The 26374-nt window shown below is 51.1% G+C and overlaps 5 protein-coding genes across 5 annotated transcripts; 3 read left to right on the top strand and 2 right to left on the bottom strand.

Annotated features, from left to right (window-relative positions):
* Positions 1 to 2275: 2275 nt before the first annotated feature.
* Positions 2276 to 3058, top strand: BDP81DRAFT_313453 (hydrophobic surface binding protein A-domain-containing protein; the record flags this gene model as incomplete). The annotated part of the gene is made up of 2 exons (XM_060583893.1): positions 2276 to 2861; positions 2973 to 3058. The coding sequence occupies 2 exons, from the start codon at positions 2276 to 2278 to the stop codon at positions 3056 to 3058; spliced, it is 672 nt and encodes a 223-aa protein (XP_060447923.1).
* Positions 3059 to 3417: 359 nt separating this feature from the next.
* BDP81DRAFT_368874 (uncharacterized protein) lies at positions 3418 to 4929 on the bottom strand (the record flags this gene model as incomplete). The annotated part of the gene is made up of 2 exons (XM_060586573.1): positions 3418 to 4804; positions 4859 to 4929. The coding sequence occupies 2 exons, from the start codon at positions 4927 to 4929 to the stop codon at positions 3622 to 3624; spliced, it is 1254 nt and encodes a 417-aa protein (XP_060447922.1). The 3' UTR covers positions 3418 to 3621.
* A 5245-nt stretch (positions 4930 to 10174) lies between these two features.
* On the top strand, positions 10175 to 11843 carry BDP81DRAFT_420758 (Alpha/Beta hydrolase protein). Its single transcript, XM_060589870.1, has one exon. It carries the CDS (start codon positions 10460 to 10462, stop codon positions 11450 to 11452), a length of 993 nt encoding a protein of 330 aa, XP_060447921.1. The 5' UTR covers positions 10175 to 10459; the 3' UTR covers positions 11453 to 11843.
* Positions 11844 to 16516: 4673 nt separating this feature from the next.
* Positions 16517 to 18702, top strand: BDP81DRAFT_512230 (uncharacterized protein; the record flags this gene model as incomplete). The annotated part of the gene is made up of 4 exons (XM_060595789.1): positions 16517 to 16589; positions 16894 to 17060; positions 17114 to 17824; positions 17863 to 18702. 4 exons carry the CDS (start codon positions 16517 to 16519, stop codon positions 18700 to 18702), a joined length of 1791 nt encoding a protein of 596 aa, XP_060447920.1.
* A 525-nt stretch (positions 18703 to 19227) lies between these two features.
* BDP81DRAFT_458821 (cutinase-domain-containing protein) lies at positions 19228 to 20083 on the bottom strand (the record flags this gene model as incomplete). The annotated part of the gene is made up of 3 exons (XM_060593463.1): positions 19228 to 19498; positions 19569 to 19780; positions 19898 to 20083. The coding sequence occupies 3 exons, from the start codon at positions 20081 to 20083 to the stop codon at positions 19228 to 19230; spliced, it is 669 nt and encodes a 222-aa protein (XP_060447919.1).
* Between the last annotated feature and the right edge of the window lie 6291 nt (positions 20084 to 26374).

Genomic DNA, 26374 nt, shown 5'->3' with positions numbered 1-26374 from the left:
GGAATGAAAGGGAATTACGGTCCAGCCTTACTCAGAGACAAATACGAAGACTCGGATACCCAAGAGCTGATCTCGGCATATCTTGCAACCCGATTGATAGTAACGATCAGAAGGAGAAACGCATTGGACAAACGCGACCAGAGCTTTTCACTCCATAACCTTCTCGGAAGGCTCGGTATCAGCCTGCCGAATCCGGATTACACGAAACCCGTCACCAGAGTATAGGAGTACCTCGCATTGGCCCTCTGTCTTTATTCGGGTTCATTTTGGGTTTTGCACCTGGGGTCTAGCAGAGATAAGGTGGACGGATTGCCGTCGTGGGTTCCAGAATTCAGCCAAGTCAGCCCTGGAGGGTTCAAAGATCAGTGGGACTTGCTTTCGAATCCTCCACAACTTGTTCCTGACGAAGTTTCGGCAATTAGCCTCTTACAAACTGGACGCATTACCGGACAATTATTAATCAGGGCTCGGCGGCTGCCGCCAGTAACGATGACAAGCGGATGCCGGGTACCAAGCACAAGGCACTTTTCAACGACAGTAAACTACCGCGAGGATATGAAGAATTCACGTGCAGTCCTACCTGCAGTAGACGAATAGTTTCTTTTTGCTGAGAGCCTAGAATTCTTCCCCTTTCGGAGACGTGGCGCTGAAGCTTCACGTGCTCTCATTTTGACTGGAGTTTAGCAACCAAGAAGACAAAGGACGATGAAATCAAGACCAAGGTGGATGTCACAAGGCGTTGGTGGGCAAACTTTTACAGGGGACTCATGATGGGTTTCACTCCCGAAAGACAACGGTCGACAAAGAAACTCGTCAAATCCGTTCCTCAACGTGGACGAGGCGCGAGCGCAGGCTGCGAGAGACCCAATGCACAGTCCATTGGCTGGTCAATGATGAACGAGAATATGACAGACATTGACACAACGTCTAGCGTATTGTTGGCTTGTCAGGGCCTGAGCCTTTGCCTGGTTGGTCAAGGCATGCTCGCGGTATGCGACGGCCAAGTCCAACCCGGTGACGTGCCGGTGATCGGGGCCGGGCTAATGGCAGAGCTGATCCTCCGACCATGAGGCGAGGAGTTCGAGGTGGTAGGAACTGCTCGTATCCTGAACTTCGAGGATGACGAAATCCCAGAGCCGTTTTCTGGCTTGGACGATGACAGGTTGGAGACATTGACTTTAGTCTAGGGGACCGCTGTCAACTAAGCCCTGCTTCCCCCCCTCCCCCACCATGGGTTGATCATTTCACGGATCGGAATTAGACGATATAAATGCCCTGTTTGAGGAAACAAAGCCTGTGCGAGTTGTGAAACGAAAACGAGAAAGAGTTGAGACGGTCTGGGTAGAGTCAAGGTTGTATCAATGTTGAATCGGGAAACTCATTCGATGACATGACATGGGGTAGTCCGAGCTGGTCATGCCTGACTCGACGACATCCCCTCACGTCACAGTCGTGGGTTTTAATTGTTCTATATCTTGATATTTCGCACGATATTTCACACGAATAAGACTGCATTAACGTATGAAATTTGATCGAACTTCAGGTCGCCAAGGGCTGCAGCCAAGCAGTGGTTGTTCCAGTATTGAGTCGGCGGCATGGACGTGATTCCGTCTTGAAAACCGAGCCGGTGGGAGTAGGAAGATAACATATCTAGCATGTCGTACTCGAGTGGTCTGAATCGTCTGGACTTTCGGTACCTGAAACTAGAACTCGAACTAAGTTGCTTCTTTAGGGGACCGATATGAAATGTATGTGGCTCGCATTACCAAATCGCGCAGCTCGCCGGTCATCACATCGCCGTACCCTTAGCTTCATCTTGCACAACCTCCTACAACCTTGGCCCTGTTGATAGGAGACAGCCTGCAGGAAGCAACGCTCCGCTCACATCGCGGATGGCGCTGCTCCCACACCGAAAGTCAAGACCGTCCCAACTTTGCCTCATGAGAGAGCCGGCAGTCCCAAATTTCAGGCTAGGCTCATTGGTGACATCGGGACCTGCGGCAGCCAAGTCGCCTTGGGATGGGCCTGGCCCTGCCATCACCTCCTCCCTCTCATTCGCGTTATATGGACGTCGTAGTCGTGTGCAAACCTCGTTCACAGGTTCCTTGCCCACCTATTATCCGTCACCTCATAATCCAACCCACCGAGCTGGAACGATCTGAAGTTCCTCCTCGTTTGTCTCCTCCCTCCCTCCCCACCACACTCTCTGTAATCTTAAAGGAAGCAGAAATTCAATCCTTTTTGTCCAAGGAGACGGGCTTCCGGCAGGCTCACGATGTTACTACGTTCTCTGTTGTCTTTTACCTTTGCTGCGGTCATAGTCCTCGCCGCTCCTGTCTCTATACAACATGCCAAGTATAAACGCGACCTGGCTACGATTCAAGCTGCCCTCAACACCATCAACTCTGCGCTTCAGGGTCTCGACAATTCTGTGAAAGCCACCAACACGGTCACCCTCGGAGGCGGTATCCAGCTCTTGAACGCCGTCGGCAACGTGAAGAGTTCCATCGAAGATGCCACGACCCAGGTCCAAGGTTCCGAAATCCTCAATAAAAAGGATGCGCTTAACCTCAAGGCCTCGACGGATGCTCTCACCAACAACGTCAAGGTCACCATCAATGACGTCGTAGCTAAGAAGTCTCTGGTTGATTCCTTGGGCGCAACACCGCTGGTGGCTGTTGCTCTCCAGGGTCAAAAGTCCGCTAGTGTCGCCCTCGCCCAGGCTCTCGTCAGCAAAGCTCCTCCCGAACTCACCGGTGACGCTCAAAAGAGCGCGACGGCTCTCAGCACCGTTTTGGATCAAGGCATCGGCGTCTTTGGCGGCACCTCCGTCGATCCTCTCCCTGCCGCGCCCCCACCAGGTCCACCGGCCGCCCCTCCCGGTGCCACGACTGTTTGCCAAGCTGTGATGCCGGACGGGACCGCCGTCGGGCTAGCGACTGCTATTGACAATCCCCCGCCCCCTCCCCCAGCAGAAGCTCCGGCGGCGGGAGGAGGTGGAGGAGGAGGAGGACTTTTGGGCGGATTAATGGGATTGCTCGGTCTTGGGAAGCATTAAAACAAGGATAAAATACGTGTACGATCAAGCAGGAGTTTGGGCATGGGCGCGGGGATGTATTGCGGCAGGGTCCGTCACGAACATGCTAAGCGACCGTCACACATAAAATTGGAGAATCTCTCTCGGAATTAATATACCTTGAACTTAAGAGGGACCAAATTTCGCTTCAACCGGTGTACTTTCAAGTACTCGCTCTTCCTTTTTGAGCAGTACTCGTACGTGTGCCACTAGCCACTGACTCTCAATATAACTACATGTAGACCTAAGGGAATAATAAAAAGGTGGCAAGATCAACGATAGAGACGTCTGAAACATGTCATGGGATGATAGGATGAATAACCCTCAATTCTTCCGTCGATGCGGTAGAAGTTCATAAAGATTGACATATGAGTAACTAAGGGATGAAGATTTATACACTAACGTGGATTACTATATACAATAATTGGCAAATATGTACTGGAATTTCATCATACTGCTGTTATTCCAGCAACCAAACTGACCCCGATAATATCCTTCCCGGTATACCACCACATGTACTGTCTAGATTCATACTCATGAGCCCTCTATTTCATGGGGTTCCCCTCCCGCTCCTGCGCTGTAAACTTTTGTACTGATGACCGTCGAGCAAGGGGACGTCCCTCGTAAGGGCCGTGACCGTCACGATCAAGACTCAGTGGGATCTCTCCAGACGTCGCCTGGCTTTCTGGTCGCAACGGTGTCCTCGCGTCTTCAGGGTCTGTGTATCTGCTAAATCGCGATTGAATGAAGAGCGGCTGTGCTACACCGTAGTAGCTGACCGGTGGTGTTTGGAAAGGATTGTCTCTGAACTCAGACTGACCGACTTCGACCTCGTTTAGGTACGGCGCAGCAGACCTGCGCACTGACATCATCCGAGAAATACCACCGCCAGCGGACCTCATGGAGCCACGCATGGACCTGACAGATCCACTGATTGATCTGACACGGCTGTATGCTTTTGGTCTGGGCGGTAGTACGACAGGCTTCTCGCCGTTCATACGTCTTGTGCTGAAGGCAACAATGGTGCGGCCAGAGCCGTCTCTACCCAGGCCGGATGAGTCGACGACTTCATACGGGTGGCCCAGTCCGGCAAGCTCGTCTTCGATCTCTTCTCTGGTGAGGAGGGCAGCTTCATAGTCTTCTTCGCCAGGCTTCGGTTTCCTGGAATAGTCTCCGGGGCCCTTTGATCCGTTGGGAACGTGGAACAAAAGATCGATACGGGCAACGGCGTAGAATACCACGACGAAAATTTCCAACATGAAACCGGTAGTGTAAAAGACCTCTCTGCTGAAGAGTTTGTTGGGTGTGTTGGGTGGCTCGGCCATCAAAGTTGCCGCGAGACGCACGGCATGACCACCAATCAATAAAGTGGCGCCAATGAATAGGACCGCAATCTTCTGATGAGTGTCACCTTGCCCGAATCTCTCAGGTCTAGGACCAGGGATCACTGCTGCGATGATGACGATAATGACTGGCAAGACCGCGAGAAGCATAATCCAGGAGACACCCGCCTTGAGAACGTTGAGCGCCGTGTCAACGCGGTCTTGGTCCTCAATCTTGAAGAATGAGACACCAATCGACGTACTGTTTGAGACAACCACGGCCGGTACCGAGAAGAGGAAGAAGAGGATGAAAACCCGGAAGGCGGGATGCCATCCAAAGTGAGGATGGATCGACCGAACAATTCTTTGAGCAAAGAAAATGTTGACCACCATTACCACAACAGCTCTAAAATTTCAATTAGTAAAAGGTCCTAGTTGCGAGGAGTGGCTTGAAACGTACCCTCCGAATTGGACGATGAGTGCGACCAGAATTACTACTCGGCCCTTCTCGAATGCCCACACGATTCTCATGATACAGGTAACGGTTCTGACCATACAGAAGTCGAACATGAGATCCGAGAGTAGGAACTTGTGACCACGTTTGGCATTGGCTCGGTAGATCCTGATGTGCGTATACGCACCAGCCGCGAAGAGCAACAGGAAGAGGAATGTAACCGGTACATCAATATTAGTCGTTGGGTCGCCGCCGATAAAGGCACCTTGGGCAGGATCAACCAGTCGCTCAGTTGGAGGCTGGGGGGCTACTCCTTGTGGAGGAGGCTGCTGTACTGCAGCGCCAGTCGTGCTAGCCGGCAAAGCAATCGGCATCGATGTTGCTGTCCTTGGCTGGCTTGTCGTTGTCGTTGTTGGTGCTGGGGGCGGAGAAAATACCGGTGGAGCTGCCGTAGTAGATGGAGCTTGCGACGTTGTTGATGTCGTTGGAGGAGGAGGCGGCAGAGGAGGCGGCGCCACGGAAGTAGATGTTCTCACGGTGGTTGGCGGTGGAATCGATATCGATGTAGACGTCGTCGTTGGCGGTGGAGGTGGAGGCGGCGGCGGCGTTGTAGTCGACGCTGTCGATGTTGAGGTTGGTGGGGGAGGCGGCGGTGTTGTAGTCGACGCTGTCGATGTTGAGGTTGGTGGGGGAGGCGGCGGCGGAGGAGGTGGAGGGGGTGGAGTTGTTGCAACGGCCGCCGTTGTTGATGTTGGTGTCGTCGATGTTGGGTCAGCTTGTTGTTGTCCGGTTGGCAGCTCCGCGATGAAAGAAGTTGCATCAGCAAGTTGCCTCTCTTCCAATTGGACTGGTTGCAGAGGCCCCAGTTGAAGGCCTGCTGCTGCTGCAGCTGCCGCTATCGTAGCGAATTTGAGGAGCCACATGTTGGTGCGTGAGATGAATGAGGGCCTCGTATGCCTCTCAAAGATTCTCTCAGATGCGATGATAATTAGTTTTAAGCCATGCCAGCATGTGGTATCGTGGGAAAGTAGGTCAGATGCCTTCGATGGCCGATCTCGAAGAAGAATTAAAAATCAAAAGAACGCTAGCACATGAAAAGAAAAAGGCAGACTTGTCACCTTGCACCACCTCGAGATATGAGGTTGACCACCGCCTGTTGAAGAGGAGGGGCGGAGGGTTAAACAGAGCTAGGATTTCGTGCAACCCAGGCCCCGGTCGGAAAAGTCGGCTGGAAACACTGACGACTTGATTACCCTGAAAGGTGGTGTACGGTCCTTCCAAGGAGGCTTACTGTCTGGTCATCCCGGAAACAGAACAAAGCCGTGTCAAGATCCTCTTTGTGGCGTGCGTCACTCGGATCTGTGTGTAGGTTGATAGAGTTAGAGGAGGGGTTTCAGCGACAGGGTCTGCCCGCCACACACCCGCGCGGATACATGCACCATCCCTTTTTTCTACTACACCCGCTATGATTTTCCTATAGTCCGATCTTGAACTTTGGGCCTTGATTGAAAAGACGACGAGCATGCCCTCCCAATTGAGCCACTTCCCATGGGATGCGACCTATCACGCCCCAGACGGTCAAAGGGTTTTGACGTTCTGAGGCAGCTCCGTGACAGCCTGTGAAAGATGAGATGACCGTCCGACATACCCGGCCTCCTTGGGCTATCCTCTTTAAACATGATGGAGTTATTATGGCACCCAATGAAACATCCAGAGCGTAGAAAAGCGACTGGGAGGAGAGGAAGGCCGGTAGGAAGCCGGTAAGCAGCCGGCACATAGTATTAGTGAGGCGTACATGGACCATAACACCGATTCATCGACGCCCTGCATCCCACGTACCAGCCGCAACACACCACAGCTGAGTTGCGGTCGAAGTCATCGTCCGAAAAAAGTAACCTGGTAGTAGGATCGCAAGGCTCGGATTGTGTGTGCCTGTAGCCGATCAGCCGGTCTGCTGCCAATCACAGCGAATACGGATACGGGGTTCGTCTCTTGGGTTCCGGGATTGCATAGGGAAAGTCTACCGACCACCCTCAACGTAAACCGTCTCGTAGTCCTCAAGCTTGCATAGTCACTCCATGCAACCCTCTTTTACGGCAGAGGGTCGGCAGAGGGTCCCGGAAGATGGAGTCGCCAGGGAGCTCTAGTCAACAAAACACAACTTGAAGCCATTGATCGTCGCTACTCTCTCACTTCAGAATATTTGTTGATGCTTATCTAGGTTCAGATGGCAAAACACGGCATGTGAGTATGGAGGCTAATTGCCATTTCTAAGCATCTCATGATTCGCATCAAGCCTTCAGTCCTCAACATTGCATGGCATTAAACCCGATATGTCCAGATAGATGTGGTGCTAGTATCGAGATCGGGCCCTGACGTCGCTGCCATCATTGGGGGTGGAGTTGGGCCCTGTGGCCCTACAGGAAGGCTGATGTCAACTAGTCATCTAACATCGCCATGATAAGGACTGTCCCTAGTTCAAAAGTCCACATGTTTGAGATCATGAGTCTCTCCTCGATCGATGTTTGTCTGAAGAGGCTCAAATGGGTAGTGGAGGGTGACATGTCGGCATCGAAGGCACGCAATAAGCGGCATGCTCTCCTATTGGTTGGATGGCTTTGTCTTTGACATCCCGCATGCGTTTCTACATTAAGAACAGCATGTGCCTGCTTCCCCCCTACCCATATTGGGTGCTATTTATACAAACATATACTCCATTAGTGCTGACGGGAGCCATTTAAGCTTGATGATGCCCTCGTATCAACAGGTGCTTGCTGCGGTACATGCCATCTCATTCAGCCGCGATCCTTCAGAATGATTTATAGGATTGGGATTCCCGAATTGCTGACGGGGCTGGGATTTCGGTCGCCGACAGAATCTCACAGCTGAAGGAGCCATCACCGGTGAGCACTCGCAACCTCCTGCAAAGTGGCATCGCCCACTATCATGTCGCACCGGATGTTTGATGAATGTTGGCTCTCAATTAGGCAGCGCAGTTTGAAGTTCATCTTCGATTGCCTCTTTCTCTACAGTAGTGGCGTTATGGCAATGCGTCGCTCGTCATCAGTGGGATGCATAAGATATGCCGTGTCTAGAAGCATTTGATTCGATGACAGTGAAGCTTTTGTGTGTGGACATGACGGCCGATCAACCTCATCCTCTTGAGTGCAGCTTTGAATGCCCAAGTAGATAGTGGCAAATCTCTCACCCCCCAATCAATAGCTCAGTTCTATCCCACAGTTAAGATTAGGTACAGTGATCAAACTGGGTATAAGATCCGAGTTGACACTCACACTGATGGAAGTCTAATTATTGACAATTGGCACGGTCTCGGGGTGCGGACATTGCCAAATCGCAACAGCCTGTCTGCACTGACACCCGGTAGGCTTGCTGGACGTCAGCTGTTCTTTGACGAGAGTGCGCCAAACCTAGACCTGAATGAACGTTACTAGAACGATTCTTTGCAGCACCTTCCATTTCCCAAATAAAGTCGAATCGATTGAGTGTCGCTCTCCTCGACGAAGCATGTTGGCGTAATAGACCCCGTTGAGCTTTGATATGAAACTATGAATGATGAGGTGAGCCGATTGGCCAACACGCGAACTTGCCTTCCAACAGAGGTTAGTCCGTTTCACCAAACAAAAGGCGTCTTGGGAATCCAAGATTAGTTAGTCTTCTTTAGAGAAAAAAACTAGTTTGCTTAACCTCCAATTTTCAATCGATCATGATGAGAACGCCACCGGGGCCTACCGTAGGTCTTCTGATCTATTCCGTCCGTGCCGTCTTCGGGAGGCCGAGGCATTGCGGTGCCTGACAGCAAACGTTAAAATCTTCTACTACGATTTACTCAACAAGCGGATTCGCCTCCAACCGCCCTCCAAAACCTGCCCACAGACATTCGCATAATCTTACCTGGCATCAGATCAGGGGAACTGAGCCATCAAGATGAAGGTGCAAGAAATTGACTTTCCGCGTCTCCATTTCCCAAAAGTCCCAAAAGTCTAGAACTTTGGCCATTCTCGGCCCGGCTTCTTGCTTTGCGCTCACTTGTCATCATCTCATATTTCCTTCCTTGACCATGAATGTTGGTCATGTCGGGACACTCGGTCTCACTTCACCTTAAAGAGCCGCGATCGCGAACAAAATGACGGAGGCAAGAACCAGCATAGAGGAAGGTGCGTTATGTTGCTCGTACCTAGTGTTAAAGAAGAGGCGATTCTGAGTGGCTTAAGTCACTGCCAGAAGGACGGGCGTATGCATCTATGGACTAATCGTGAAGCTGAACTGTAGACATCGCCAGTAGCAAATTCCTTAGCCCAGGCTGAAGGTAGCCTCGGTAGCCAAGGACTCTCGAGCCTACCTATTGTACCGCAGCCCGAACAATCGCAGACATTACCAATCCGGACTGTCGGACTGTCCTGCAGTGTTTAGGCATTTTCCCCAGGCTGCGAGCCCTTCTGAAGATCATCCATAGGGCTGGAAATGCGTCGGATACTCCATTTACACATAATCTCACGTCAGATGGGGCTTGCAAGAACACATCACCCAAAGGAATACGATTGCCGAGCAATGCAGTATTAGTGCTTCCTTGCTGGTGCTTACTCACACGGTCGACACGAGGATGGCTACAACAGTTGTCCCCGCATCTGGGCTTCAGGATAAGTAAGAAGGTTTCTGGAAGCTGGACAAGCTTGCCTCTGCGACCAGTGCTTTGAGCTGGAGCCTTCACAAAGGAACTCACTCTAGTTCCTTCCTAGGTCACAATCTAGAGTAAACTCAAAATCATCTCGTCAATCTCACAGCAAGGCTTTTCTGTTGGTTTCAGGTGGAAATTAGTTTCCCCAATTGTTACACCAGCAATTGTAACTAAATCAAAGGGGACTCCCTTCTCAAGATTATGATATAAAATCGCCTACATCACGATGTTTAGACTTCTCCCGGGGCCTCGGGATCATTCACTTGTTGGGAGACGGGGCCTCGGAGTGAGACAAGTACACTCCGTGTCCCCGAAAGCGAGCCATTCTCCAACGCGAGCGGGGAATATCAGTGAAAATGTCTTGGTATCAAACACGAATGACAAGCCACCCGAGGCTATCTTTGACTCCCTCGCACTTTAGCTCGGTTTACTAAGTCCGCTGGCGTAGTAATACTACCAGTAGGCCGTGGCACCAGATCACCCGCAAGGGTTCCGACAAGCCTCCGAGAGCTACTGCGGGGTAGCAGTCGATTGCCATTCTCGTCAATATTGCGGAGGAACTCAAAGCCCCATTGTGCCGATGTTCCTTTTCACACCGGGTTATTGTTAAGGAATAGCGCGGAGACCACACATCTACAGGTATGGTGATCCAGACACAATCGGACTTAGCGCCCGACTATAGCACACCGGTGTTCATTAGTCTGAAGAAGCGAACCAAAATCTACGAAGGATTCAACGCGGAGTCGCGGACCTCGGCAAAGTTTGGACCCGACATTTCATACAGAGTTAAGATCGCATCAAATGGACCTTAAGACCAAGGAGCTGAAGGCTCAAGATATCAGCGTTTGCTAGCATCAAGATTAAGCCACGAAGTTCGAAGCAGTGACCAAGTTTAAAAAACATCAATCAACATGTCGTCCGAAAACTTGTTCCCCCGGCCGCCATACGACGCCCAACTGATCCCGGCCCTGGACCGCATGACAGCTTACCCGCGATCAAGGGATGGCATAGTCCATGGGCGACAACTACGAGCCACCGCAATGGCACCAATGCAAGCAGCAGTACGAAACGACGAAAGACTACTGGTAGAAGACCGCACAATCGCCGGACCGGACGGGGAGATTCCCATTGTCATCTTACAGCCCCGGAACCCAAAGACGGCGAGCGGCAAACGTCCAGGTATCGTGTTCTACCACGGCGGTGGCATGGTCCTCGGCGACGCCTTCCTTGGGATCCAGCCGTTCGCGCGCATGGCAAAGGACTTTGATGCCGTCGTCGTAAGCGTGGAGTACCGCCTGGCACCAGAGCATCCGGCGCCCGCGCCGCAGGACGACTGCTACGCGGGTCTTCTCTGGACAAGTGAGCATGCGCAGGAGCTAGGTATCAACCCCGCGCGCCTCATGATCGCGGGCGTCTCCGCCGGCGGCGGTCTCGCGGCTGGAGCGGCACTGAGGGCGAGGGACACGGGAGGGCCGAAGCTCTGCGCGCAGCTGCTCGTATATCCTATGCTCGACGACAGGGACACGGGCATCTCCAAGAAGCAGTTCAGGAACGATACTTGCTTTGACGCGCTAGATAACAACGCTGCATGGGGTTGCGTCTTGGGAGACAAGGCGGGCGTGGAGGATGCGGACGTGAGTCCCTATGTTGCGCCGGGCAGAGCAAAGGACCTGTCCGGACTGCCGCCGGCGTATATCGACGTCGGAACTGCGGAGCCGTTCAGGGATGAAAACGTGGCGTATGCTACGAAGCTATGGGATAGCGGCGTGCAGGCGGATCTGCATGTCTGGAGTGGTGGATTCCACGGGTTCGACTTACTGGGCCTCGCTGTAGGGTCAGATGTTGCCAAGGCTGCTCTCGAGACGAGAATGGGATGGGCCAGGAGGCTGTTTGGTACGCAGTAGATGTTTGATGCTAGCTCACGATCAGATAGACTACTAGGTAAGAATACGGAGGGAATTGCATGAGACCGGTCACCGGTATGCTGGTTGTTGAACCATCAGTCGCCAAGCCTCTTGAAAGCGTGTGGTCCCAAACTTGAGCCGCCTCCTGACTGCAAACAGTCAGGGAAAACTCTTTATTCCATCCGGACCACCGGTTGACTTCCAGGAGACAGAGGAACAAGCTCATATGTGAATGCTTGCTTCGCTAGTGAAACGGAAAACAAGAGCCCGTTATCAAGAGCGCTAACAGATCTCGCAGAAACGCAGCCAGGAATTCACAATGAACTTGACTCAGCCACCTATCTGATGGCCACTGAAACAGTCTGACCTTAATTCGGATACGGAAACTGCGCTGCAAGCGGTCAGATATCTCACTTGTCCTTCAGGCGCCTAGCGCCTAGCCAATGCGTTGCAGGTCAACGTCAGATGAACGGATTGAGAGAAACGACATCTGCAGCGTCCCAAATAAAACAAAACACACGAGCGCGCAGCCGCCGCCGGTCCACGTCAAACTCACCTTAGTCACCGACGGCGCGCGGCTGGCTGGCGAACAGATCCTCTCGGGGGGCCTCCCCATCCTGCCTCTCAACCATACCAGTGCGAAGGTAAACCTGACTGTATCGTCTAAGCGCCAAACAAAGAGAGCCGGGTCAAAGTTTGCAGGCGACAGATTTCCGTGCTGTCAAACGCCAAACTCGGATGACGGAACCGAATTGACAAGAGCAGATATTCAAACAGTGAGGCAGAAAATTCTCCACAGGGAGGGGACGGGAAGGGGAAAAAGGTGAGGCAGGAAACGATACAGGAGATTCTTGGTGTCCAACATCTCCATTGCATCTAGGAAGGTGCAATGAGGCCCGTCAAGAGGTGTGTGCCTTCGTTTCAGGGGTTTGACGTGGTTCTCCATGCTTGCGCGGCTGCCGTCAATGCGGGGACAGAGTTAACAACGAGGAGAAGAGATGAGAGGAAAGCTCAGAAACACGACGTACAGTCTGCAAGGGGAAGAGAAACGATGGCCACTATACTGAGAGGGCGGAAAATGAAACCCATGACTAGGAAGACACTTCGAGACGCGTTCCGCGCCTTGGCCATCCGGAGCCACGGGCTCCCGTCATTAGTCCAGACGGCACAGCCCGCCGTGCGGTCTGCGTCGATCATGGCGATCGATCCATGATCCCTCATTTGTGCCTGGCTAGGTAAGATGGATGTTTGAGACGTACATATTGTCACGAATTATGGCACGCAGCAATGGGCATATGAAGTGTGGTAAAAGTGGCTTGTATTAACCCAAATAGGATCGAGCAAGGAAAGGTGCTATATTGGAAAAAATGAGAGAATCACGTGATAATGCACGTGATGGGCTGATTACAGAGTGCTAATACTATTCCTATTTCGTAACTGTAAGGGGCTGGCCCCTAGGCTTATTCAACGTAGAGGTGCCGTCGATTGACTATTCTAAGCTGAGGAGGAAAAGAAGGAATTATAAGGGTTTGCGTATAGCTATAGTATAATATACCCGGACTCGACGGTATATTATAATAGAATAGTGGCTCTAGTAAAGCCGGACATCTCGACCGGCTCCGGCCTATAGTATAATTAAATATAATAATCGGTTAACGTGAATGATAAGCGAGTGAGACAGACAAGCGAGTGAGACACAAAACTGCGCCGATGATGCTTCAACACAAATGGAGACGTTTCTTCCACAACACATCATGGCATCCAGAAGTAATGAGTCAGGCATACAGCTGGCCCTTCAAGCTATCAGAATCAATCCAGAGCTTAGTGCACGGGCTGCAGCTACGATCTACTCGGTCAGCCATGCAACATTGAGTCGACGATTGAAGGGCTCTACATCTCGAAGCGACAGGATACCAAACTCGAGGAATCTTACTTTGCTAGAAGAGCAGACGTTAGTTGATCACATTCTCGATCTAGATGCCCGATCATTCCCTCCCCGGATCCGTGGTGTGGAAGAAATGGCTGATCGACTGCTTGCTGATCGCGACGCGCCTCCGGTTGGGAAGCGCTGGGCCTTAAACTTCGTCAAACGACAACCACAATTGCGGACGCGGTTTTTTCGGAGGTACGACTACAAGAGGGCCCAATGCGAGGATGCAGAGGCTATTCGCGGCTGGTTCGCTCTTGTGAAGAACACAATCGCGAAGTATGGTATCGATGAGTTTGATATCTACAACTTTGATGAGACTGGCTTTATGATGGGCCAGATTGCATCTGGCATGGTTGTCACAAGTACTGAAAGGCGTTCAAACACAAAAATGGCGCAGCCTGGTAATCGAGAATGGGTTACAGTGATTCAAGCCATCAACTCGCAAGGCTATAACGTCCCGCCGTACATCATCGTTGCAGGCCAATATCACCTCTCAACCTGGTATACAGAGTCAGGTTTCCCGGACGACTGGGTCATTGCGACGTCAGAAAACGGATGGACAATAAATGAAAGAGGCCTAGATTGGATCCAGCACTATGATCGTCATACGAAACCACGTTTGAGAGGCCAATATCGCCTCCTTGTCGTCGACGGGCACGAAAATCACCACTCAACAGACTTTGAGCTATATTGCAAGGCAAACAAGATCGTTACACTTTGTATGCCGCCTCATTCGTCTCATCTACTCCAGCCCCTTGACGTTGGGTGCTTTGGTCCGCTAAAGACGGCGTATGGGCAACAAATTGAGGATAAGATGCGGCGGGGCGTAACCCACATCTCAAAGGAGGACTTCTTTCCTGCATATCGCAGCGCATTTAGTCAAGCGATGACTGAAAAAAACATCCAAGGGGGTTTTAGAGGAGCTGGGCTTGTTCCTCTGAGTGCAGAAAGCGTCCTATCAAAGCTGGATATCCGGCTACACACTCCAACGCCTCCAGCATCACTACCACAGACACCTCCGCCTTGGGTTTCAAGGACACCAAACAACCCAGTAGAGGCAAGCTCTCAATCCAACTTTATTAAGAGTCGGATCACTCGTCACCAAAGCAGCTCCCCAACCTCTATTTGAGAGGCTGTTGAACGACTTTCTAAAGGTACAAGAGGCATCATGCACCAAGTAGCCTTACTTAGATCTGAGGTACAGATTCTTAGAGACGAGAATAACCAACTCAGTCGACGACGGAGAACTAAGAAAACACGCCTACAACATGGAGGAAGTCTTACTGTAGCTGACGCAGCAGATATACAGTCACAGAAAGATGTGACTGCGCAGGTTCAGGAGGAAATGCGTCGTACTAGTGGTCGCAAACTGAGGGCTGAGACAGGTCAGCGACGGTGTGGCGTTTGTGGTCACCCGGGACACAATTCACGAACGTGCCAGTTTATTGAAGAGATGTCTGAAGATGAGGATTATGAGTAGTTTGAATTGAATTGATGCTGTTGATGTTGATATGGAAGCCAGTTTATCTCATCGGCGCAGTTTTGTGTCTCACTCGCTTGTCTGTCTCACTCGCTTATCATTCACGTTATTATAAGTTACGGTCAGATAGCTTCTTGATAAAGGGGTATATATAGCGCTCTAGTAAGGTCAGAGATCTTAACCGGGCTCTAGCCCGTAATATTACCTTCCCGTCCCCCTTAGGTGGCGCGCTCGCGGCGCTAACGCCGGGTCTTTATTATACTTTATTATTAAGCTATAGCGGTAACTATTTATAAGCCTTTATTATTTTTATATTCTAGAGCGCCTTAATAGGCTCTTAAGTTTACTCTAACGTGGTTCATCAGTCAGCGACGAATATCAGTGTTACGCCCGCCGCAACTTGTCACTGTGGGCGCGTAGCTATATATGCAGAACAAGGGACAATGATGACCGGAGTCATCATTATCGAAGCTTTTGCTTTGTGCCACAGTTGGTTGCCTTGTCCAGCTCGTAACAATCAGTCAGCGACGAACTTTTTCCCAAATGCGGTTTGCACTAAACCGCTCCAACCTTTAACGCATAATAACTCCACAACCATTAGTTATAAGAAGAAAAGTATATATTATAGATTACCTAACTTATCGTACGCTATTATAGCGGCACGGTATATTATATACCCAAAGGGCGCTCTGGTTGATCGGGCTTAGTTAATTAGATAGCTAGGCTCCTGTCCCTAATGATGTTAAATACTACTACTACTACTACTACTACTACTACTACTACTACTACTACTACTACTAGACACATGTTCAAGCTCTCGGGCCTGGCTTGCCAGCGAGAGCATAGCAAAAAGATAACCAATCCAGCGACAGCTATTTTTCCTCTTCACTATCGCTTCAGTGACCTCAGGGGGCGGCCAGAATAGTGCGGGAGATTTTCAGTAACCGCTCTCTAAGCACATTTTGGGATTGTTGGCATGGTACGATGGATGTCGCCTGCGGCGGCGCGGCCCTGCGTTGCAGCTTTTGGAAGGCCTGCAGGCTGCAGGAAATCCCCTGCCGCGATCCACCAGCTTGCGCCATCAACACAAAAGTTCTGCGCCGATCCGCATACTGTCAAGTGAGTGTGCGGCGCAGGGAGTTTTCGCCGCGGGACGAGATCCGCGGTGCCGTCCCTAGCTCCAACCGTTGGATGGACTTGACTGGGGCTTTGCGGGACAACGTCCGTTTCTGGCTTCATCGGCAAGCTCGTTGTGAATACCATGAAATTCACTAGCTAATGTGCACCGTGTTTAAGATTCTGTATTGAATGCCTCGATCGACTTAGTTGAGAGTCTGGTGCCTGATTTTGGAAGCGTACATGTGGACACAATCTTAAGTTCGACATTGTAGGTCAAAGTACGGGCACCTAGCCTCTAGGTATGGACTCATGGAGGACTGGAGATTTGGAGACTAGGCGAAGTACATGCGTCCCCATATCCATCACTCCACACATCTGTCTGTGGATAGGAGCGGCACCAATTCGCTGACCCGTTGTACGGATACAGTGAATCTCGCCTTATCTATAAGTGGAAATAACACCGACTCACATCGCTTTCTTCAAACAAAGTCGCTGAAGGCCTATGAGCTACTGGACGGGAAATAAAGAAAACGGGATGGAGACCTGGCCTGGTTGTGTTGGTCCTCTCACCCAGAAACAACCAACGAATGCAACCAAAGAATCCAACAGTGGGTTCTGACCAGGGTGTTGCGGCCTATTCTGCTTGTACAGGCTAGTAACATGCAGGTGGCTGAATATGTCTGCGATTGCTGACTATGGGATGTTAATGAACATGCATCCTGTTATCAGACATGAGGCGAAGACTCGAAGTCGCGGAAGTTGAGACAAGAAATCCCCTCGTTGTGAATTGATGACTTTCTCTCCCGCATCATTCTAAGAACACTCGCAATAAAGTCAGAAAGAAAAACGCCATGTCGTCTTCTCAAGACCTCGATTCTCCCTTCGATTAAATCGTTGTTGGTGGAGGAACAGCTGGTTTAGTTGTGGCTTCTCGCCTCAGCGAAGATGCCAGCACTCGTGTTCTCGTTGTGGAAGCTGGCGCCGATAAGAGTGCTGATACTTTGGTATTGACACCTGGCTTGGTGGCAGGTGTCTATGGGAAAGATGAATATGACTGGGATTTTACCTCAGTTCCTCAGGTAAAGAAGCCCATTTGGCCGACTAAATGCAATCGCAAGCTGACGGTCGATAGCCTGGTTTAAACAACCGAAGGATCAACCAAGCACGAGGAAAGATGCTTGGAGGTAGCTCTGCTTTGAACTTCATGTTGATGCTGTATCCATCAAGGGGAGTTCTGGATGCCTGGAGTGCGCTTGGCAACGCCGGCTGGAGTTTCGACGAGCTCACGCCTTATTTCCGCAAGTTCGGCACAGATCACCCGCCTCCTCAATCCGCAAAGAACATAGTCGGGCTGGACTACCACGACGAGACTCCGATTGGAAAAGGGCCGATTCAAGTCTCTTTCGGTGAAGGCTGTAGCCCTATGAATGCTGCGTGGATGAGCACGTTCGACAAGCTTGGCCTCGGCGTGACTGGCGATCCTCGGAGCGGAAAGGCTTACGGTGCTTTCCAGAACCCGTGCAGCATCGATCCGGAGAATAAGACAAGAAGCTTCGCAGCGAGCGCTTACTACACGCAGGAGGTGGCTGCACGACCCAACCTGGCGGTCTTGACCGAGACACAGGTGAAGAAGATTATATTTGATACCACCCATGGCGGCGTAACTGCGACTGGTGTTCGCATTGTCAGCAAGAATGGCGAAGAGAGGACGATTGAGGCCAAAGTGGAAGTCGTCCTTGCTGCAGGCACTCTCCAAACGCCTCAGCTATTGGAGCTGTCTGGTATTGGTGAGAGCAATTTGCTTGAGAGTCATGGCATTCCCGTTGTGGTTGATAACCCCAACGTTGGAGAGAACCTGCAGGACCACCGATCGTCTGCCAGAGCTTCGAGGTTAACGACGGAGTCCCATCAGCGGACGTTCTCCGAGACGAGAATATCCTCAACGCCGTTGTCGGCGAGTATATGGCTACGCGTGAGGGTCCGCTGGGCCAAAGCACCATCAGCGCTGCTTACTCGCCTCTCGCCGACAACACCGGGCTGTTGCCAGAAGACGCGAAGAAAGCTCTGCTAGCTACACACGAAAATCATGCGAGCTCACCAGCTGGGAAGCTAGTGCGATCTCTCATCGAGACATCGGACGAGCCAAGCAGCGAATACCTGCTTTTCCCGTCTCAAATCACGATTAATGATCACCCGGCCAGCATGGCTGAGTACATCTTGCCCTCCAGACCGGAGAACTACATCACTGTTATGACGGTGCTGAACCATCCGTTTTCTCGGGGAACGGTCCACATCACCAGCCCCGATTATAAAGTGTTGCCGACATGGGATCCGAAGTACAACTCTGATCCCCTCGACCTGGAGCTATTGGCTCGCAACGTGCAGTTCGTCGAGCGAATCGTAGGCACCGAACCTTTCAGCTCGCCACTCAAGCCTGGAGGCAAAAGCTTGCCCGAGTTGAAGGGTAACGACCTGGAGACCGCCAAAGACATTGTGCGCCAAAGACAGATTTCGGTGTTCCATGTTTCAGGCAGTTGTGTCATGATGCCACGGGAGGATGGTGGCGTTGTCGACGATCGACTTAGGGTCTATGGGGCGAAAAGTCTTCGCATTGTCGATGCCAGTGTCTTCCTGATTGAGCCCTTGGGCAACATTCAGAGCACTGTCTATGCGGTTGCCGAAAGGGCAGCTGACATCATCAAAGAAGATAGGATGGCTTAACCTGGGACGAGGAACTGGAAATACGCTGTCGACACACGTCGTTGTAATCGCACTCGGATATGCTCAAAGAGTAATACTCAGAGTACGTCATGTATGTACTGCTTAGTCGGGCAGCAACAGCAAATCCTTGCGTCAAAGGCTGGGTTGTGTCATATCAGAAGCAGCTGTCGTCACCCATAAGCTTCAGAAGAACCTATGATGTTCTGGGCCTTCAAGAGCCTCAACGAAGAACTTAGAGAAATTACAAGTAGACTGATATTTTTAATTGCCTTGAATCTGGTCGAGAAAGACTTTGTGAGCATGACTGCATGTAATTCATATGAACTTTTGATCAATGGGAAGGAATTGTAATCAAGACGGCCCTACTTAAATCACAAAACCTAATTTCGCATCAATGATTCCAGTACTCCCTAGCGCCGTTCTCGCTCGCTTCGTTGTGATCTAGAAGAATCTTCTAATCGATCATACCTGACATGTTGATAGAATAGTTGCGCCAGCAGAATTGCCTCTAGGCAAAAGCTGGTATCAGAGATTGCCAATCTTCCCAGTCAAAAACTCAACTGCCTCGGGAACATGACGCTCGTAGTCAAGATGAGCAGGCGTGATCTCGAGGGTGCCGGTGCACACCTTGTCGCCTTCATTGCAAATGAGTTTGAGTTTGTCTTTGGGAAAATTGGGAATCTGCCCCTTATCCTGCTGGTTTTGGGTATCGCCATAGGTGATGACTCCCAAAATTCTGCTCTTGATTGGATCGGGGAGGTTCTCGATCGCGCGATGAGCGGTAGCAGCTCCTTGGCTATAACATCCATTCTGTCAGTCTCAACTTGTCAATGTTTCACTATGCCGTCACCGAATATTATGCATACCTATACCCTCCAGCCACGATTTTGGACTTGCCACACTTATTCGTAGCATCGGTCAGAAGCCGCTTCATTTCATCGACACCGACGGGGTCAGCTCCTCCGGGGAGGAAATTAGTCGTCAGACCAGCGGCGTAATCAACTCCTTCTGTTGCCACCTTGTTGTCGCCGTACCTCTTCTTTAGACCATCTGAAGTCGGGGGTCCAACGGTTGAGCCCTGGAATTTTTTGACGTCAGTCATCTGATGTATATATGTGTCTTTCCCCACATTCACATCGCGAATACGGTCCAGACTGGTCCGGACACGGGACTCCGAAGCGGGGCGGGGACTTACCATGTTTCCGACTTCCATGGAGCCCCGGGCGAAAATAAAGATGACATCACGGCAGCCTCCTTGGGTGTATTCTTTTGCTATTGTTCCAGTCTCGCGGCTTTGGAGTTGGACTGCACGGTGGTCCAGGTGGACAGGACTACAGACCGCAATTGCAGCTAAGGCTAGGATGGTAATTTGAGTCTTCATCTTGTAGTAATTGTAGAAGGTGTAAGATAAGGATAATTGTGACTACTAAGAGAAAATGGCGCAAGTGGAATGTCGTTGAAACTTGTAGTGATGGTGTGAAATTGTGAATCGAGGATCGACAGCTCTGATGGTCTGAGTTTATATCTGAAATTGGTCCATCGGTCCCGGTGATGAATTTGGAGTATCGATGAGGGTTTAAGGTTATGAAGGCGAACTCTTTGTCTCGGCATGAAAACATACACCGATTGAGACTTCATACGTAGCTTATGACGCCCACGCACCATGACTGGAGGCCGGTGGGAGTGTGCCAACATGTTGCAGACCACGTCTACTGGGCTTCCCTCGTCACGTCACTGCCAAAATGCTGCCAGAATCCCTGGGACTTTGACGTCGATGCATCAGATGGCCATTGTAGTTGATTGTGAGCAAGTACACGCGCATGGTTGATGAGGTGTTCTGCATCGCGAGTGTTTCTGCATCAGGACGTGAGCGCCCACTGTTGGTATCCCTATCACAGGGAAGTTGGTTCGAACCGTAGGGTCCTGGGGGTGACGAAGTATCAATATCTCTGTATTGATTGATTCTGCCTAAGGAGTAGAAGGGAGATTTCAACCGGAGGTTGGGTAGACCGTCGAGGTGGCCCCTGCTCTACCCTTACTCACGGTCGAATTGGGCTTCCAATCCGACACCCACACTATACTTTAGTCTTCTTACATCGACAGCAATAAAGGGTTACCCTTGCTACGGACTTTCGGTCTGTTGAAAAACCGCGTGACCGCACAGAGATAACTTCCTGGATGAAGACTTCATGTCTTCTCAGATCACTTCAGAGCATTGACTGTGAAGGCTCATTCGATGCTATCAGTATATACTGTAACAAATCACTTCAAAATCCCTCGCAAGCAATGGCATTGGTGTCTATTTTTTGATTAGTGACCAATTATACTGCGTTGACCAACAGCCTGTTGATGTCAATGGTAGGCGTGGCGCCAATCCGTTTCTAAAATTCGATGGCCCACGAAGAAGATGGCCATGGCTTAGGATAGGAAAGCGGGCAAACCCCAAAGTTACATACAAATATCGCTATGAGACTTAGACAACGAGTGTCTGGTGTAACTCATGGAACTAGTATACTTCCCCTGGCCCACCTCTTGAGGTGTTGTTGTTGTTGTTGTTCTATTTAACGCCATGGCGGCAAGGGCGCAGCCGCCCTTGCGGCAGACCTCCCGAAGGGTATGTGGCGTGAAGGGTCGCAGGCTCTAGCTATATACTATATAGTACACGCCGTATCCTGACGTCCTCCAAATCTTGCTCGTGAGCTACTATGTGTTCTATCCATCCCTAGTTCCCACTGGTGCTGTCAAGTTGGGATGTTGACGCAGGGTGGAAGCTCTCAGAGGCCAACTGCAGTTAGGGGTAGAATGATGAATTACTGAAGTCTGCTCCTCCCTCGACGTGTACTCCCTGCGCTGTATATATATCTGAGCTGTTCCTTTGTTGCTTGGACTCCTTACTACCTCTTACTAGCCCCTATCCGGGAGGGCTCTGACAGGTGCCCTAGTTCCGTTATAACCATCTGGTTTCTTAATAGAGGTAGTTTGTCGTTTGGAGGATAGGTTATGACCTATCTCCTAGTACCGCGGGCAGATCTTCTGGAAGAAGTCTGTCACGCAGAGGAAGGCCTGGAAGCCTTCAGAGTCAGTGATTAGCCCCTTGAAGTAGCGATCGAGGGACCCTATAGGTCCTACGGGCTCCTGGCGGCTGTAGGGGTAGAGGGTGGGCCACTGTTGCCTCCTCAGTAGGGTCTTTCGGCAGTAGACTAGATGGTCTGCCTCCTTAACCCATCCACAGGAGCAGGTGAGTAGTGCTTCTGTGTGGCTAAAGCGTTGGTGATATTGTTCAAAGTCCCCGTGGCCTGACCGTGCCGCGAGGAGGTGATGAAGGGCAGCCCTAGGGAGGCCAAGTTCAGGAGGGCAAGCAAGGGTAGCCTTGAGCCCTAGTTGGGTATAGCGGGGAGTTGCCTCTTGTTTCCACCATCGTCTATATTGGCGTCTTGGCTGCTCTTTAGCAAGCCACTTGATACCTGATAGAGTAGCTAGTTGGCCCCTAAGGACTGGTAGAGTTGTTCCCTCCTTAGCTAGGCTGTCTGCTTCTTCGTTTCCTTTAATACCTTGGTGCCCAGGAGACCAATGGGTTTGTATATCGTGTATCCTAGCTACCTCCTGGATCTCAAGGAAGGCCGCTTGTGAGGAGTCTGGGACCTTACCGCGAATCCCCTGAATAACGCTGGTATTGTCGATGCAGATGTGTATAGGCTGGCCTTGGGAGGTCTGAAGGGCCCGTCGGAGCCCAGCCCTCGCCCCCTCCGCCTCACCATCAAATACTTCTGCTAAGCCGAGACGGCCGCAGCCCTGGGCTATACGTTTATTGTTGCGGTAGATAACAAAGCCGAACCCTGTAGCCCCGTCAGGAGCTTTGGAGCCGTCTGAGTATACGACTGTATGCTGACCTGGCACAGTCTTGAGCCAGGCCTGGAAGATCCTAGCTGCTACTTCCTTCGTCTGTGTAACTATAGGGTCATAGGACCCTGGGAGGTATTGCGGCTGTAGGAGCGCTGGCCTTGGACACTTAGGTAAAAGGCAAGCTGTTCTTTGAAGCCTGGTCTGTTGCCGCCCTGACTGCAGCAGCCTTGGGACCAAGGGATGCTGTTGGTCAACCTTCTGCAGGCTTATAGCGAAGCGTAGTCGCGCTGCTTCGAGGGCTACCTCTGCTGTGGGAAGGCCAGCGTCTCGGATGAGGCTACTGGTCGGTGTGGTTCTCCAGACAGGCAGGATAGCCCTTGCTGCTGCTGTAATAACTTTGCTAAGTCTACGGGCCAGGCCCTTCTGTCCTGTACCAACTGTAGGTATCTGTAAAGCAGTGCTACTGCTAGTATTGGTGCCGCTGTTTAGGGCTGGTTTGGTTAGGCCCGCATACCAGGTCTCAACTCCATACAAGGCTGTTGGAAGGACACAGGCAATAACCGCTTGTCGTACTGCGGCTGCTGGGAGTCCCCCTTTGGTATTTGTTAGGTGCCGTAGGAACTGGGCTACCTTCTTTGCCGCTGCCACCTTAGTTTCGACATGGTGACGGAAGGTGAGTCTCTTGTCGAACCAGACTCCTAGCCATCGTACAGGCTTAGTTGAGGCCTTAATAGTTAGGCCCGTCGCCTGTATATCTGGTAGGTCTTTTGTCTGGTTATATTTCCTGCTGAAGTGGACTGCCTCACACTTAGCTGGGTCAAAAGCAACCTTGTTATCAGTGCCCCAGTTAAGGATATGAGTGATCTTTGGCCTAGGGCTATAGCATTTCCTTCTAGCGACGGGCTAGTAGCTACTAAGCCTATAACATCCGCATAGCCAAACCGTAGCTCTTGATCGTCGGCTAGGATATCCGCTAAATATAGTAAAAAGAGAATAGGGGATAGTGGGGAGCCTTGTGGTAGCCCACAGGATAGAGGGAAATCCTCTGTAGTTGTATCCTCTAGCCTGACCCGGGCTGCTCGGCTAGAGGTAAAGGTGAAGATCAGCCTAATCAGATGACTAGGCCAGCCCTGCTGTCGTAGCCTGATAATAAGTCGGTTTCTTAGGACAGAGTCAAAAGCCCCTTTAACGTCCATTGTCACAAGAGTTGCAGTGAGCCCTGAGTCTAGAGCCCTCTCGATCTCGTGGGTCAGACAGGCTGTTAGGTCGACTGCAGCCCTGCCTGGTAGTGCTCCAACCTGCTGTGGGCTAGCAACCCCTTCTAGGATAGTAAGGTAGGCCATCCTTTTTGCTATTAGCCGCTCTAGGCCTTTACCTAAGCAGGATAAAAGGGATATCGGACGCCAATACCCAGTCTTCGAGAAGTCTGTTTTCCCTGGCTTCTGGATCATGACAACTTCTGCTTTACGGAACGGTCGAGGGAAGTGGCCTACTTGAATACAGGCCTGGAAGAGCTGCTGTATAGGCCTAGCTACTGATTCCCAGGTGTGTTGTAGTAACTTTGTAGTAATCCCGTCAATCCCAGGGGTTGTAGTCTTTGTTAGAGTAGCCTGGCGTACTTCTTCCATGCTGACCACATCCTGCCAGGGCATTAGACGCCGTGCAACTACTGGGATAGCGAAAGGGTCCCCAGGTAAGTCGTCTGTAGCGTTAAATCTCTCTAGTAAGGCCTTTCGTAGGGCCTGGGCTTTATCGTAGCTGTTGTCGATTGTCTGACCTTCCACTATAAGAGGCGGGCCTTTAACAGCTAAGCCAGCCTTCCGCCAGCCTACTATCTTATATAGGTCTTGGTCTGTCTTAGCCCCTTCGATCTTAGTAGTCCAGTAAGCGCGTTTTGCCCTTCTAACAGTTGTTAAGAAGATCTTTTGCTCCTCTAGGATGGGGGGAGGTATAACTAGCCCAGGTTCCTGGGCCTGCTGGCGCCTAGCCTCGATAGCAGCTCGGTGGGCTTCTGCACACTCTTCCGTCCACCAGGGGGCTCCCCTACCCTGATTTGTCCGTCTCTTACCTACAGCTTGAATAGCTGTATAGAAGAGGCTGACTAGTTGGGTAGCTAGAGTGTCCAGCTCTGCTGGACTAGGTACTTCCCCTAGGGTAGGTAAGGCTGAGGATCCAGCTCTTACTAGGTCGATAAGTCGGGGTAGGGCTGACTCTGGGACTGAGAGGTGGCCAGTCTGGCGTTTCTGTTCCTGGGCCTTGCCTATAGGGATAGTTGTTGTGATAGCTTGGTGGTCAGCCCCTGGGTGCAGGTGTGGGCTAATATAAGCCTCAGCAAAGGGGATATTTGAGAATGCTAGGTCGAGGGTATGCCTATGAGTATGGGTAGGGACCCCAACCTCCCCAATAAACGAAAGATCGTAGCCTTCAGCCCACTCTGCAATATCGTCCCCCCGATTCCGGCTAGGGGAGCCTGGTTCCCAGGTAGGGTGGCGGGCGTTAAAGTCCCCTGCTATAAGGGCTCTTTCTGGCGGATAGTATCCTAGGATAGCAGTAGTCGTGTGGTTTGTCGGCTCACCTGGCGGCCTATATACGTTGATAATAGTGAAGTTGCCAGCCTTAACCCATAAGATATCTCTCGTTTGGGTAGGCCTTTGTTGCTGTATTTGTAGTCTTAGACTCTTGCGTATATAGGTCATAACCCTAGGTCTTGTATCTCTGTTGTTCCAGAAGTCAACTAGGATATAAGAGTTATAGCCTGGGTGTGTGTTGATTTGCATCTTATCTCTATAGCCTATCCAGGGCTCCTGGATCAGTACTATATCGATCTGATCCGCCCAGCAGAGCTCTAGGAGAGCTGTATGAGCTGGGCTTCTCTTCCCCACGTTACACTGGGCGACTCGTAGTGCCCGTGGGGAGGCTGGCCTGAGCCTACTGCTCTGAGTCGAGGTCGAGGTGGGTGTAGGCATTAATAACGTTGTAATCAGGCTTCTGCGCCACCCGCTGAGCCCTGCTGCTTGAGGTAGCTAGGGTAGGTTGGCTGGGTAGGGGGGGTAGGCCCGGGTAGGTTTACGTCCTATTTAGGTAAGGACCTCATCTTCTACTAGAGTAGCTGGGTTAAGGGCGTTACTATCAAGAGTCCATATCTTAGCAAAGTAACGTAGGACGACATAAGTAAACCACTTAATAAGGGTCTCAACCTTATAAGCTCTAAGATACTCTGCTAATTCCTATTTATTTGCAAGGAGGGCTTACTGGACCTGCTTATTCAGTGGTCTTAGTGAGTAGCCAGTTATAATATAGTAGATATGTGGGATATCTGCTAGCTAGAGCCTAAGGGCCTGGCAGACTATCCGGCGTAGGGCAAAGGGGGCGTGCTTCCTAGCAGCCGCTAGGCCCTCTTCTAGGATACGGGTAAAGACCCGGAGGTCCTCCTTCGGTTTGGATAGAGCCTAGGCCCGGGTCTCCGTCAGACTCTAAGTCAAACCCCCCACTTCCTGGCACCCCCCTGTTTCTGGCACCCACAAAAACGCGAAAATCCACCACAACCCAATGCCCACCCCCAACCTCCTTTTATCACAACATTTTCAATTCGCGTCCAAATGGGCTCATCTTTTGCACATACCTTCTTCTATATCTAATGCCTCAATATACCGAAGATCAGCTTCGTCAGGCTCTCGAGGACATCTCAAACGGCAAGAGTCAAAAGAGAGCCTCATTGGAGTATGGGATACCACGATCAACCCTCCAACTACGTCTCCAAGGTGGTCAGACTAGGAAAGTGGCTTTTGCTGACTGGCAGAGGCTGTCTCCTGACCAGGAGAGTAAGCTG

This window comes from Colletotrichum phormii (genome assembly GCF_030913505.1).
Source record: "Colletotrichum phormii strain CBS 102054 chromosome Unknown BDP81scaffold_5, whole genome shotgun sequence".
Classification (NCBI taxonomy): domain Eukaryota; kingdom Fungi; phylum Ascomycota; class Sordariomycetes; order Glomerellales; family Glomerellaceae; genus Colletotrichum; species Colletotrichum phormii.
This window is presented reverse-complemented; position numbering and strand designations above follow the sequence as displayed.